At 38.0% G+C, this 15224-nt stretch overlaps 1 protein-coding gene across 1 annotated transcript; it reads right to left on the reverse strand.

Moving 5' to 3' along the window:
* Nucleotides 1-720: 720 nt before the first annotated feature.
* Nucleotides 721-13873, reverse strand: psmd12 (proteasome 26S subunit, non-ATPase 12). Its single transcript, XM_067459384.1, has 11 exons — nucleotides 13659-13873; nucleotides 13252-13311; nucleotides 13027-13155; nucleotides 7044-7151; nucleotides 6808-6912; nucleotides 5343-5492; nucleotides 5069-5203; nucleotides 4841-4953; nucleotides 4540-4714; nucleotides 1555-1632; nucleotides 721-1317 (listed from the first exon to the last, which is right to left on the reverse strand). Exons 1-11 carry the CDS (start codon nucleotides 13764-13766, stop codon nucleotides 1108-1110), a joined length of 1371 nt encoding a protein of 456 aa, XP_067315485.1. The 5' UTR covers nucleotides 13767-13873; the 3' UTR covers nucleotides 721-1107.
* Between the last annotated feature and the right edge of the window lie 1351 nt (nucleotides 13874-15224).

The raw sequence follows: 15224 nt of genomic DNA on the forward strand, positions 1-15224 counted from the left end.
TTGTCATTTAAAAGTTGTTGTTGCAGCCCTCAACTAATGTTGAGGTTGACATGTGTTTTGGCCTGAAGCGCCACCCTCCACCTATCTACCAATCACAAAGTCAGTAGTGTTTCGGCATCCGGGTTGCCAGCTCTGCAGCTACAAACTTTCCTGCTGGATCCTGCAGCCTATCTGGCAACCTCCAGTCAGAGGGGAGGGGCTACACCGCTCTAGTCATTTAAAAGTGATTGCAGTACCAGTTTTTGCCACAATCTTATATACACTTCCCTTAAGAATGGGATGTAATTAAAGTGCATGGCAGACATCCCAAATAAAGGCAGACATCCCAAAACCTTTTGAAATATAGTGCACTTCTGCTTCCATTACCATTCGTCATAAAAGCTGTGAAAGATAAGTGCTTAGGACAAATGGAATTTAGGCAGGTAACTAATGCATTCAGTGGTTTCACGGTTTTGCAAATGATCTGTCATTACAATAGATTTAATATATATATATATATATTATATATATATATATATATATATATATATATATATTAATCTATTGTAATGACAAAGATCATTTGCAAAACCAAATAAGTTTGTTTTATAAAAAAATAAAATAAAAAAATAAAAATAAAAACATTGAGGAGGAAAATAATGTAAATCAGGAAGTATATATATATTTGTATAAGTCATGTTGCCTGCATTTTCCCTGAATGGTAAATAAACAAACCCAGAATTATTTTCAAAAAAGTTTAATGTGTATGCTGGAGCAGATCTGAATACCGATCTTATGATGCTTATCTTTTTTTCTATAATGTCTGAAAGGAATACAAGGTATTTATTTAATACAAAGGAGAGTAGGGTATCACTGACACTGGGAGGCTTCACATGGAGTTGAGCAATTTTCTCTGGACATTTAACTATAGTCAAGAGTTAAACACAAAACAGTAATCTTAAGTGCCATGTAAAACTTATGACAGAAACTACTGCGTCTCCTTCACCTCGTTGTCAATAACAATTTAAACAGAAGCAATGACAGCAAATGTTTATTTAAAATTTGTGCCATCAGATGTTTCAAGGTGAAAAAAAGGGAAAATGTGTACCAAGGCCTCCCTGACTGGTTCTACTGGAGGTTGTGGATCATCTCTTCTTTGGCAATGAGATGAGTAGTTTTGTTGACCAGAGACATGAGAGAGTTCAGTTTTTGAGACCAGTCATTCAGAAGGTCGTTAGGGTCTTTAGGCCTTTGGAAATTAATGATACCAGCGAGGCGGTCCACTTTCGCATAGATGGTCTTATTGACCACCAGGTTTGATAAGAACTCCTCTGATTCCTACAAGAATAACAAACATGTAAATTAAATACTACTACAATTGTAGAAATGTTAAAAATAGTTATTAAGAGTGAGGCTATTACAGCATTAAAAAATTATGTAGTTTTAATTTAATAATGCAGTACACCATTAAATCAATTCTCATCACTGTGACTGAAAGAAACATTCCCCAAACCTAAAATGCTACAGACAGCAGCATTAAAAAAATGTTATATTTTATTTTATGACAGAACTCACATCAATCGAGAGGTCGAGCAGTGCTGCCATTCTCCCCATTGTGATGCTTGTGTAATACTTTGCCATTATTCTGATGTTCTGGTAATGGACAGACAAAACAAATATCAATTAGCAATTGAATAACAATAATGCAAATCATAGCTCAAAATAATACTTAAAAAAAAGAACCTAAAAACAAAACTAGACAAGTTCACTAATTTATTCACCATATCATAAAAAAAACTGATGTAATAAATAGGGTGAACAAATATACAGGGTGCGTCTCAATCAGCTCCCTGGTTCAGTAGTCAGGGCACTGATCAGGAAGTCAGCCCATTGACTTGTGTCCTGATCAGTGCCCTAACTACTGAACTAGGGAGCTGATTGAGACGCACCCACAGTTGAATGCATGTAGAGGGTGAGATCATTACATTTTCCCTTTTCCACCATAAATTGATGTCGGCGGGGAAAACCACGTACGATCAAATCTCGGTTCACAAGCCATTATTCTTCAATGCCTTGGCATAATGTTAACCAAATTTGATGACATTGAATTACCTAGGAGGAGCATTTAGAACTTCACTCAGGTTGGACATTTTGGAGTTTGTGAATGTGGTGAAGCTAATGAATGTCAGTGTGCAAGTTGTTCTGCTGAATGAGAACAATGTGTACCAATTTACATATATTAAGTCAAAAAAGAAAGCACACCTCTTTTGAATTTTTGGTTTTACATACAAGTACGTACAATCATCTGGACGTTAGCAGGTTATAAAATTAGGTAAACACAATCTCAGACAAACACCACATAAGTAAATCATTATTTATATAATTTTAAAAAAATAAACCATGTGTGAAAACCTAAGTACACCCCCATAACTTAATTGCTTGCAGAACCACCTTTTGCAGAAATAAGTTGACAGAATCATTCTCTCACATCATTGTGGAGTAATTTTGGCCCACTTTTTTACAACGTTGATTCAGATTGAGGTCTGTGCGGGCATTTGTTTATGCACAGTTCTCTTAACGTTCCACAACAGCATTTGAATCAGGTTACGGTCTGGACTTTGACTGGGACATTGCAACACCTTGATTCTATTCTTTTAAAGCCATTCTGTAGATTTGATAGTGAGCGTGGGATCATTGTCCTATGGCATGAGCCAATTTCGGTCTTGTCCGTCCAAAGGACACGGTTCCAGAAGTCTTGTAGTCTGTTATTTGCAACTTTGTAAACCTAAATAGTGCTCCCATGTTCTTTTTAGTGGGAATTCATTTTAACATGTTAAAGGAACACTTCACCGTTTCCAGAAATAGGGCTTATTCAACTTCTTTCCTACATTTAGATGTGTGGGCAAATGTATTTTTTTCTCAGTGCATGCATTGTTTTAGTTTGGCAGGGTCGCCGCTAGATTAGCTTAGCATAATGAATTGAATCCTATTGTGCTGGACTTTAAAAATTCGGTTTATACAACGACTTATTTTGATACTTATTTCTGAGTTCTTATGGTTTCCTGTTTAAAAGAGGTAGTAGGCAATATTTCTTGAGTTCTTGAGTACAAGGTGCTCCATGTGGTTGCAGACATCCAGCTTCATCATGCCTATCAGAGCCCTTTGAAATGCAATATCTGTAAGTGACTTTGTTTGATTTTGTTTAATGAGCATTGAGTACTTTATTGTTGTGTTGTAATTCGTTGTGTGTTTGGTAACTTTTCTAGTATAGCATTTAATTCAGCAAGTTTGTTACCTTTTCTACTGAAGTTTGTAAAGTATGAATCTATGCTTTTGATATACAACTTGTATTGGTGTTGGTTAATTGCCTTGTGTGGTGATTTATCTATTTTGTGAAATTTATTCTTGTGTATTTTCTCTTCTTTGTAGTTTCACACTTTTCATGATTAAACTTCATAAAATGCACCTTCGTGGAGTTTATTGTGGAAGTTTTTAGCGGCTGGATAGCTGGAATAGCTGGATTGCTCAACAGCCAAAACACGTGAGGATGAGAGCCTTGATATCTCTATGCCCAAGTAGCAGTACTTCGCCTGTGCTTCCCCATAATATAGTCCCAAGTCAATATCTGCCTAAGACACGAAACAAGCAGTTTGTGTGAGAAAACGTACAGTATTTATATCGTTTATTGTTGTACAAGAGGTAAAAACTATATAAGTACTGTTCGTTTTCTCACACAAACCGCTCGTTTTGTGTCTTAGGCCATCAGTGTGTACTTACGATGGGGGATTGTTTAATTTGGACTTCTCTGTGCATGTTTTTTGAGGTGGTGACCATAGACCTGCATTATGTGAGGCACAGACAAGAACGGTTTGACCTAAAATGATAAAAATTGAAACTACTGGGGAAACAAATACTCCTACATCTCGGATGCCCATAAGGTAAGCTAAAACATATCAAAATTTAATTTCAAAGTGAACTATCCCTTTAACGTGTTTAAATCCTTTTTTTCAGGTACCAATTTGCAGAATTTACCAAAATATTAAAATGTTAAAATGTTAGGAGGTGCATAGATTTAAGTTGGCATTTCAGTTCAACACAGGCAAAAAAAAAAAAGACAGGTCAAGACAGAAAATCATAAAAATTTCAGTTCAGGTAGATCGTATTAATGATTGTAATTTGATTATTTTATATACCCTTGTTGATATGTCATTTTTTAAATGGTTTTGATGTTTTCAACTCCTATTCAGTTTTCTATATAAAGTTTTGTTTTTATTCAGGCTAGTTAAATTAATTTCAGACTACTAAAATCTGAAGAGTGCCTGCCCGAAAGGCTACCAGAGATTTTTTTCATTTTGTGAGCCCTGGCTTGTAAAATATTAAATCAATGAAAAAGGGCAACCAGTACAACACTTTATAACCCTTTTTTGTTCCATGGAAGACATTTATAGGATATGAACCCAATGAGAATTAATGAACATTTTCATCTGGAAAGAATTATTCCTTTAAGAACCTCACAAGAACAGATATAAACCATTTAAAGCAAAAATAAGTCTCACTCACATGTTCTACCACTCTGTTTTTCAGATCCTTCCATCTCTTTTCTCCCTCTTCAGAGCAGGTGAAGACATCAGTGTCAGGAGTTCCCATGGAACCCTCCCTCAGTTCCTTTCCATAATCCTCCACAACAGATGACCAGCGCATCAGCTCCATGGTAGTGAATTGTTTCAGGAGATCCCTGCCAGAGAACAATGAAAGATAAATACCTCCACCTGACATTATGCTATTATGCCTGTGACTGGATTACTGCTGAGACATAACTCTGAACTCTTGCAGAAAGAGTCTGAACTCTCGGCTCATTTACCTGTATTTGGGTATTTCCTCCAGTTTCTTGTCAAGGCTGATTCTATGAACCAAATCAGACTGTTCATTGTCATAAGGAGCCAAAATCACGTAGAGCACCACACTCTTGAGAGCCTGAAAGATACATGAGAACTTTCAGTTAAAAAGATGGATTTACACATAGCTAATGTTTCTTTGTATTACCAACAGCCAAGCTAAAAAGGCAAAGATTTATAACAAGACAAGATACCTGCTGCCACTTGGATGTGTCTTCTAGTATACAAGGAGTGTCATATATGGCTCGGTAATGTTTGCATATGGACAGATAGGAGCCCTCGTGCAGATCAACTTGAATCATCAGATTATAATATTTCAGTTTCAAATCCTAGACAAGCAAGAAAAGCAAGTGGTTATGTAAAATGGAAAACTGAACGCACCACCCACCAAGATTATAAACTTGGATTAAAAATTAAATCAGACAAATACAAAAGCAAAATAGAAATTCTCAAAAAGAGGATGAAAACCTCAGTGCCCTCATCCTGGAAGAACTTGGTGTTGATCTTTTTGCTAATGATTTGTGTACGAATGTAGTCCTTGACAGCAATGCACAGCCTCATCTGCTCCAGAATAAACTCCGCCTTCTCCTTCTTCTCCATTGAGCCATACGTCTCCACCTGCAGAGAGTGAGAGAGCATGAGAAATGTCTGTTCAAAGCTTCAGGTTAAACAAATTAAAGTAAACTGTCTTTTTTTAGTTTGTAATGCCAAGTTAACTGTTATATAAATACATACAATTTTTTACATTAAGAAAAACATCATATAATAATTTTGGAAGAATGCCTATGAAATTGTAAAACATACTGGATCTTGAAATTCCATTGACATTTAATGTACTTTATTTGGTACTTTATTACCCAAAAATACTTACAGCAACCGATTACCAATATTTGTTTAAAATAACCTTGCTTATTTTTAAACAAAAAAGTTGCTTCAAAGAAAACAATTACAAAGAATTGTTTACAGCCTGCGGCACCAACGATACATTCATTTATAGAAGTTTTGAATGACAGATAACAAAACAAAGCTCTCTATAACACTGCAACAACAAAAGTCTAATCCATGTTGTTTAAAATGAATATATTACTACCCTTATGTATCCTATTTTTTTAAATTATATTTAAATTATATTTTCTTAATTTGTATTTATATATCTTGTTTTAATTTTTTGTTTGGTAAAATATAAGGAAAAGTAATCTATTATAAATTATGTTCTAATCTGTGACTGTTGTTGTTAGCTAAAACAAATTAGTAAATGTCTTTTTCCATGTTTGAGGTAAACCTGAAATAAATAAAAAATATTAATAGAAAAGATAACTTTAATAAGTTGACGCACTAATATGACTGATACTAAAAAAGAAATAAAAAAGCTAAAAACCTAATAAAAATGACAAAGGCACATTAAATGACAAACTTATATATAAAATAAAAATCTATAAAAAAAGACCATTCAAAATATTAATACTAAAAATAACACAAAAGAGCACTGTCTATTACAGAAACACACTTCTGTCCAAAGTGACTTTCTCTTAATGCACATGTAACCCCTTCAAATCCTACTCGAACCGGCGTCTCTGGCATGTAAGGTGGGCACACTAACAAGGACGCTAATGACAGCAGTCTCTAGAGTCAGGGGAGTAATATTTACCTGCACAGTTCTCTCTAGCTGGCCTTTCTTACACACATGCATGCATAATATATGCACAAATTATTAGCAGAAGAGACTGATTATTTGCCCTGAGAGGGAAAATACAAGCAGGTCCAATGCCACCATTCTCTAGAGCTGTTACTGGTGTCAGTAAAACCCCTTCATTACCATGTGTTGAATTATACAACAGCAGGTGTTCATCCTAACACTGAAGTTTACAGTTAGTTTGAGGCCTTAAAGAGTATGGTGATGAGGCAAATTAGCAAATCTCTGGTAAAGACTCACCTGCAGTTCCTGCAGAATGGCTGCAGCCTCTTTCACCTCTCCATTTTGCTCTTTGATGCAGGCCAATGTTTTAGTCAGCCTGGCACGCTCAATCTCCACATATATCTGCAAAAACAGTGAATATTGACATTCAGCATTAATACAGAGTAAAGCTGGATATTACAATGGAGTGGAGTGATCCAGCTTTTAAGAAATAGATCTGGTATACACAATCTAAAAACAGAGGGAACGGAGACCTTTCCAGCAGTGACCGTGCGTAGCGTGTCGATGAGTCGCAGTTTGATTGACAGGTCACTCTCAGCATCGACATATGTATAGCATTCCTGTACCATCTTTGCAACAGCCTTTAAAGGAAAATTATGAGAATGTTAATCATATATTTAATTCTGGGAAATCAATAATGAAATGAAATAGCTCAATATTTAGAATACACAGAGATCAATATCATAATAATAAATATATTTTCAATAAAATATGAAATTGATGAGTAAATAAGATAGATAGGTAGGTAGATGGTACACACACTGATAAGGCATAACATTATGACCACCTTCCTATCATAATGTGTGATGTGATCCTACCAGATCAACCTTCCTAATATTGTGTTCATTCCTTTTGCTGCCAAAACACCCTGACCTATTGAGAAATGGGCTCCACTAGACCCCCGGAGGTGTGCTGTGGTATCTGGTACCAAGATATTAGCAGCAGATCCTTTAAGTCCTGTAAGTTGCGATGTGGGGCTTCCATGGATCGGACTTGTTTATTCAGGACATCCCACAGATGCTCTATTGGATTGAGATGTGGGGAATTTGGAAGTGAAGTCAACACCTCAAACCATTCCTGAACCATTTTTGCTTATGGTACGTGTCAAAGTAACATCCACATGGATGGAAGGACCCACGGTCTCCCAGAAGAACATTGCCCAAAGTATCACACTGCCTCCACCGGCTTGCCGTCTTCCCATAGTGCATCCTGATGCCGTGTGTTCCCCAGGTAAGTGACGCACGTACACCCGGCCATCCACGTGATGTAAAATAAAACGTGATTCATCAGACCACCTTCATCCATTGCTCTGTGGTCTAGTTATGATGCTCACATGTTGGCTCTTTCTGCAGTGTACAGGGGTCAGCATAGGCCCCCTGATTGGTCCACAGCTATGCAGCCCCATTCGCAACATATTGTAATGCACTGTGTATTCTGACAGCTTACCATCAGAACCAGCATCAACTTCTTGAGCAATTTGAGCTATAGTAGCTTATCTGTTTGTTCAGACAACATAAGCCAGCCTTCGCTCCCCATGTGCATGAATGAGCCTTGGCCACCCATGACCCTGTTGCCGGTTTACCACGTTCCTTCCTTGGACCACTTTTGATAGATAGATAGATACTAACCATTGCAGACCAGGAACACCCTACAAGATCTGCAGTTTTAGAGATTTTCTGACCAAGTCGTCTAATCATCACAATTTGGCCCTTGTCAAACGTGCTCAAATCCTTAAGCTTGCCCATTTTTCTTCCTTCTAACACATTGACTTTGAGGACAAAATGTTCACTTGCTGTCTAATATATACCACCCACTAGCAGGTGCTGTGATGAAGAGATAAGTGTTATTCACTTCACCTGTCATAATGTTATGTCTAATCGAGATGATTAGATAGATAGATAGATAGATAGATAGATAGATAGATAGATAGATAGATAGATAGATAGATAGATAGATAGATAGATAGATAGATAGATAGATAGATAGATAGATAGATAGGGATGCTCATTTCAGTTAATTTTCCAGACCAACAACCGATGCTCATTAACCGGTTATTATCCGTTAACTGGTAAGATTATAATATTGAATTGGCATTACATAAAAATACAATTGAAGAGTGTCTGTGTCAAGCAATTTAAGGTTGTGAGACTCGCGAGTCTTGTCCCAAATATAGCAGGCTTCATTCAATGATTGAAACAAATATTATCGATATTAATTGAGGTTTTACAGCATATTGAACGCTCAGAGGAAGCTGTGCTAAACATGTAACTTTACCTTGACATGAAATGGTAAATAATCACAATAGTGAAAGCAGTGCATTTATCCTTTATTCATGCAATATCACTTCAGTCAGTACAGCAGCACTTTAGTGTTTAGTGTAACTGTATCTTACATAGCTTGCATACAACTTTATCTCGCGGCTCAAATTTTACCTCCTACCGACCAAAATCCAAAGTACTTCCAGACATGGCTTTTTAAATTTTGGAGGATTAAAATCACTTTCTTTGCTGCGGTCAAGTTAGGCTCAGCACTTTCTGCCATCTTTCTGCCCTTTCCCTGAACCCCATGTGCGGGCCCACTCGCAAAGCAGACAGCCATGCATCTACAACCGCTGCGTTTCTTTCCTCTTTAAAAAAAAAAAAAAAATTGATTATTCATTTTTACCTTCGAAATTCGTTTTTTTTTAAAACTATATTCAACGAATATTCGTTGACAGCCCTAATAATAGCTTATGCAACTGGCAAGACATGACATTGCGCATTTCTTCAGCTGCTAGAGTTAAAGCCTTTTTACAACTGGTTCCTTCATTCGTTTTTTCTGACCAGGTAGATTATCTATCTGATTGCGAAATGACCAAGAGTAGGCATAAATGCCTTCAGAGATTCTTTCGAGACGTATTTAATTCCGATTACTCAAACAAACCAATTCAGAAGGTGGTCTGAAAGCATTTCAGACAAAACCGGACAAGTGTAAATGTAACTGGTTGTTTAAACACATGTGTAAATTTTACTCCTGTCAAATGGTTAAAAAATAAACGTGTGAAAGCGTGTTATGTTGTAGTCAGATAGATATGATGGTGCTACTGCAACAGGCATCACCGCAAATTAGTAAAGCAAGCCAACGCAAATGGCCATAAATTAAACTTAAAGGGGGGGTGAAACACTCAGTTTCAGTTTCATCTCATGTCAATCTTGAGTACCTATAGAGTAGTATTGCATCCTTCATATCTCCGAAAAGTCTTATGGGCTGTACCGAGTCTTTCCGGAAAAAACCGAGCGCCTGGAGGCGTATCGTGTGGGCGGAGCTAAAGAATGACGAATGCGCAAAGCGGTGACGTCCTCAAGCGTGGAGAAACCCATGCTATCGATCTCAGCTAATAGATATGATCCAGAATCTAATTCGGAGGCTGAAATAGAAACAGCAGGACGTCCGTCTCTGTGGTATGTACTGTATTTACTCTCAGTTTATGAGGACATGATTCGGTTTATGGACTATTGTATGTGACCAAACCTTAGTAGCAAGCAGAACGGTTTTGCACGTCAGACTAGTGTAACGTTATAACTTACATAGAACAGCAATGAAGTCCGTTAGCGCATTTGAATGACGAAGCACGCGATCGTGTCGTTTACTGATGTTTACATAAGCGACGATAAGCAACAGCACAGACATTTGAAGCAGTTTTACTCACCGGCTGCTTCCAAAGCAGGACCGAACCTTTATCGCTGGGACGGCTCCGTCAAAAACACACTTCTTGGAGTGTGGAGATCCACTTTGCGATGCGACTGAAGCATTTCTGCGTTCAAATCGGTTCAAATGCAGCGCTGCCTTCCCAGAATGCTGTGCTGAAGCGTTGAAGTCGCTAAATGTCAAAGTGGAGGAATGAAGTGGAGCACGGCGCGGACTATAACCGACATTATTGTTCACGGACGACTGAATCTGCAGCTGAGAGAGTATTTACGGCCGTGCATTTCCTCTCTCGCGCTAGTCACGCGCGCGCGCGCACCCTACCGGGAGAAGAGCCCGTACGGCCCATACAAGGACCTTCCGGTCTATTAACGTCAAGTCGACCCTTATTCTAAAAAAACTCTCCGAAACTTGTGAGAAACCGGAAGGAGTATTTTTAACACAGAAATACTCCATCAAACATCCAACATTAGTTTTTGAAACTTTGTCTATGTTTAGGATGGGAATCCAAGTCTTTAACAGTGTAAAAAGCTCAGTATGCATGAAACAGCATTTCACCCGCCCTTTAAAACAAGTCTCAGATGCTTAAAAAACACAATGATCTTCAATAAAAATTAATAAATGATCTTACCAGTGCTTAGGTCGCTCTCTCATATTGTGGTCTTTGAATTTGAAATGAGCTGCTGAATAAAATGCATCTTGAATGTTTTGCTTTCATTGCTGTAAACTCTGTTAAATATAGGCTATACCGCGGGAATTGAAGATCTGATTTATGTTCATTTTGCAGAGGTGTAAGGTACTAGACAAACTGCATGTTCTTTTTTTATTATTTGTTTAGATTGTTTAGCTCGTTTTGTTTGCGAGCGACATTGCGAGCTGTGTGACGAGCTATTAGCCTGCCTCCGCTCGTCAAAAATGCCCTTTACTGTGAAGGTAATATTATAGTAGTAGCCTAGGCTAAATTAACTAACATTGTGATGCTTGAAGTGTTAGATCTATGGATTTTATTATAGGCAAGACAAGTCAAGAGTTGATTTGAGAGGCTAAATTGATTAAACATGCGGTTAACTCATTGTCGGCCACTGGTCGCTTGGTCGTCACTTAAAAAAATTAAACTTTAATTTAACACACAAAACAATTGCTCTAAATTAACTTAACAAATAAACGAAACGAAATACAACTAATTTGACATTAAAAACAAAACTGAACTATTTTAATGGCTGCAACAATGTAAGCCACAAAAAAAAGGGTCTCCAGTCGGAATCGGGCCGAAATTTTTGATATGCTGTCAGACAAACCCACACTACGAAAAGCATTAAAGGGGGGGTGAAATGCTGTTTCATGCATACTGATCTTTTTACACTGTTAAAGACTTGGAATCCCATACTAAACATAGACAAAGTTTCAAAAGTTAAGGTGGACGTTTGATGGGAGTATTTCTTTGTCAAAAATACTACTTCCGGTTAGTCATAAGTTTCGGCAAGTTTTTTGAGATCATGCGTCCCCTTTGACGTTAACGGGGGCGGAATTTCCTTGTATGGGCCTTACGGACAATTCTACCGGAAGCGCGTGAGAGAGAGCGAGGGAGAGAGCGAAAGCAACAGGCTACGCCCATCAAAGCGCTGGCTTGTAGGATGCTAAACAGGTGATATAACCAGTAGCTACTGACTTACCCACTGATAGGCCGGCGGTCGATCTGTATTAGCACTTTCCTCACGCGACGGGCGAATCACTTTCCTCACAGAGCGACTCACTTTCCTCACGCGGCAGGCGAATCACTTTCCTCACTGAGCGAATCACTTTCCTCACAGAGCGACTCACTTTCCTCACAGAGCGACTCACTTTCCTCACGCGGCGGGCGAATCACTTTCCTCACAGAGCGACTCACTTTCCTCACGCGGCAGGCGAATCACTTTCCTCACTGAGCGAATCACTTTCCTCACAGAGCGACTCACTTTCCTCACAGAGCGACTCACTTTCCTCACAGAGCGACTCACTTTCCTCACAGAGCGACTCACTTTCCTCACGCGGCGGGCGAATCACTTTCCTCACAGAGCGAATCACTTTCCTCACAGAGCGACTCACTTTCCTCACTGCTGCACACGTCATTATTTAGCTCCGCTCACATGACACGCCCCCACCCGCTCGGCTTTTTTCGGAAAGACTCGGAACAGCGCATCTTTCTTATATAATTATGAAAAAAAAAAGACTTTTCGGAGATATGCAGGATGCAATGCTACTCTATAGGTACTCAAGATTGACATGACACTGACTGAAACTGAGTGTTTCACCCCCCCTTTAAACAAGGCTTCAGATGACACTGATGCCCGGGGAATACAGAGATGCCTCGCTAGAGCGGCCAACCTCGGGAAGTGACATTCACTTTCTTTCCTAAACCAGTCAGGAGCTTGTAGCCTATACTTGTATTGTATAACTGAAAAGCTTATTTTGCTTGTAATTTCGTCACCCTTTCTGTCGAAATGGTCCCACACGGTATGCTTCTTTCCCATTGCTTCATTTTGCGAAATATGTCTGTGTCGGCATGTGTGGTTCGTTGCATGTGTCGTGAGTAAAAAATAAAATAAAACCTTTAAACCGTTTAACTGAGTGTTAATCAGTCAAAATTCTTACTATCGGTTAATGGTCAAACGGTCAATATGAGCATCCCTAAAAGATAGATAGATAGATAGATAGATAGATAGATAGATAGATAGATAGATAGATAGATAGATAGATAGATAGATAGATAGATAGATAGATAGATAATCCTACCTGTTTCAACTGGCTTCTTCTCTTAGACAGTAGCATGATGTTTTCATTCAAAGCATCCCAGTCTTTGGCTTCATAGCATATCTGAACTATAGCCACCAAGATCCTGGAAGTGGACACCATATCTGAAGCCTGGACAGGAGTGGTACAAAAGCAAACAAAAAGCAGGGCATTTTAGAGCTATGAATATTGAACTTACAATTTAAAAAAGCACAGTAAAACACTTACAGTTCTTGTTTGCTTCTCTAATGACAGCAGATTCTCGATAGCCTCCTGTAGTCTGCCATCCTTAAAAACAAAAACAGATTATGTTAGGGTTCCCTGTCGCGTGTTTTTTGTTTTGTTTTGTTGTTGTTGTTGTTAAAGCTCATATCATTGTGCATCCAGCAGTAATTGTTTATGAAAGGTAAAATATGAGGCAGTTTAGTATCTATGGTTAAAAACCTAGTAAGCTGTATAACTTCGAAAGCAATTTCTTGGAAAGTTTATGTCTGCATATGAAAAACAATAGTTTTTAATTAGACGCGCTACAGTGGTTTGTGTTACATAAACCAATCATAACATTTAATTCTGAAATGGTTTGATGAACGTTAGCTTTAGCACGCAGCATGACTCAGCCGCTCATTCACACTTACTCTGGCCATTTTCTCAGATTCAGGGAGACGCTGATCTACAGTGCCACTGTAGTCAACCTCCATCTTTACTATCCGTCCATCGGATCGTTCAACTCTATCCTCAGCCATTGTTTCTGCTTATGAAAGAAGAATTCGCAGTGAATCTGATAACTACAACCCGAACAGCTTGCTGTAAATCTTCTTCTGTTTCTTCGACTAGTTTGGTGGTGGGCATACCAGCTATTAGTGCTCATTACCGCCTCCAACTGGACTGGAGTGTGAAGGCCCTGTCCTGTCCTAAATGGCACACCACTTTCGGGCTGTGTTCGAATGAATTCGCATATTTTCTTGCGTGGGTACTTCTTTTGAGTAAGTATCTACGGAAGCTTATTGCATTCACTTGAGAGAAAAAAAATCTACTCGGTTTTTCTGAACTAATGACTTAATTATCTCAGAATTATGAGAAAATTTTTCATGAATATTTTTTTTTGCTCTGTTTTTCTGAATTAATGACTTAATTATCTCAGAATTATGAGATAATTTTTTATTGAAAAAAAAATTGTTCTGTTTTTCTGAATTAATGAGATCCCTCAAAATCCTGCCAAGAGCTCTTTTTTAGCTGGATTGCATGGAAATAAACATGTCCCGCCTTTCAAGTTTAATCCGGATTTATTTTACTTTGCGTTTGAAACATTGCTGCTGTCTTTATGTAATATAAATGGTATTGTTTTTAGTGCGTCATTTTTGTGCAGACACCTCAAGAATTTGCCTGTTTCTCCATATCAGATATGGTATGCTTTGCGAGCCCGATCTCATGAAAATGCGTATTAATGGTAGTATAAGTGTGCAATCTTGTGGAATGTATACGCTAAAATGAGTTTTGGTGTGCATATGGTACACAGTTTTTCACGTGCTTATGATACGCACTTTATGGCGTATTATACGTACGAACCCCCCACCCCACCATCCCCAACCTACCCAAGAGCATGTAATATGCACACCATAAAGTGTGTATCATATGCACGCGAAAGACTGTGTAGCACTTGCATTATCTCAGTATACATTCCACACAATATACATTCCAGACGATATACATTAGACACAATTTCACACTCGTACTATTGATACGCATTACTATGTGATCGTGTTAAGATGATGCATCTGAAATGCATTCAGGCTGGCTACGTGGTGACACTAGAGACAATCAGGCAATTGTTGAAAATACTGGATCAGTGCAATAGCAATGTCAAGCAGATCAGAATGTTCTTTTCTGCTGTCTTGAGGTGTCTGCACAAAGTTGATGCACTAAAAACAATAAAAAATTTATTACTTAAAGACAATGTCTCAAACCCAAAGTAAAATAAATCCGGATTAAATTTGAAAGGCGGGACATGTTTACTTCCATGCAATACAGCTAAAATAGAGCTCTTGGCTGATCTCATTAATTCAGAAAAACAGAGCAAAAAAATGTATTCATGAAAAATGATCTCATAATTCTGAGATAATTAAATCATTAATTCAGAAAAACAGAACAAAATATTTTTTTTCAAGAAAAAATTAAGTCATTAATTCAGAAAAAACAGAACA

This window comes from Pseudorasbora parva, chromosome 12, assembly GCF_024679245.1.
Source record: "Pseudorasbora parva isolate DD20220531a chromosome 12, ASM2467924v1, whole genome shotgun sequence".
NCBI classification, from domain to species: domain Eukaryota; kingdom Metazoa; phylum Chordata; class Actinopteri; order Cypriniformes; family Gobionidae; genus Pseudorasbora; species Pseudorasbora parva.

Excerpts from the sequence above, each read along its gene's own strand:
- psmd12 (XM_067459384.1), bottom strand. The coding sequence starts at position 13,766 with ATGGCTGAGGATAGAGTTGAACGATCCGATGGACGGATAGTAAAGATG. Across the intron at positions 5,493-6,807 it reads CCATTCTGCAGGAACTGCAG|GTGGAGACGTATGGCTCAAT; the intron begins GTGAGTCTTTAC and ends CACTCTCTGCAG. Across the intron at positions 4,954-5,068 it reads ACACATCCAAGTGGCAGCAG|GCTCTCAAGAGTGTGGTGCT; the intron begins GTATCTTGTCTT and ends TGTATCTTTCAG.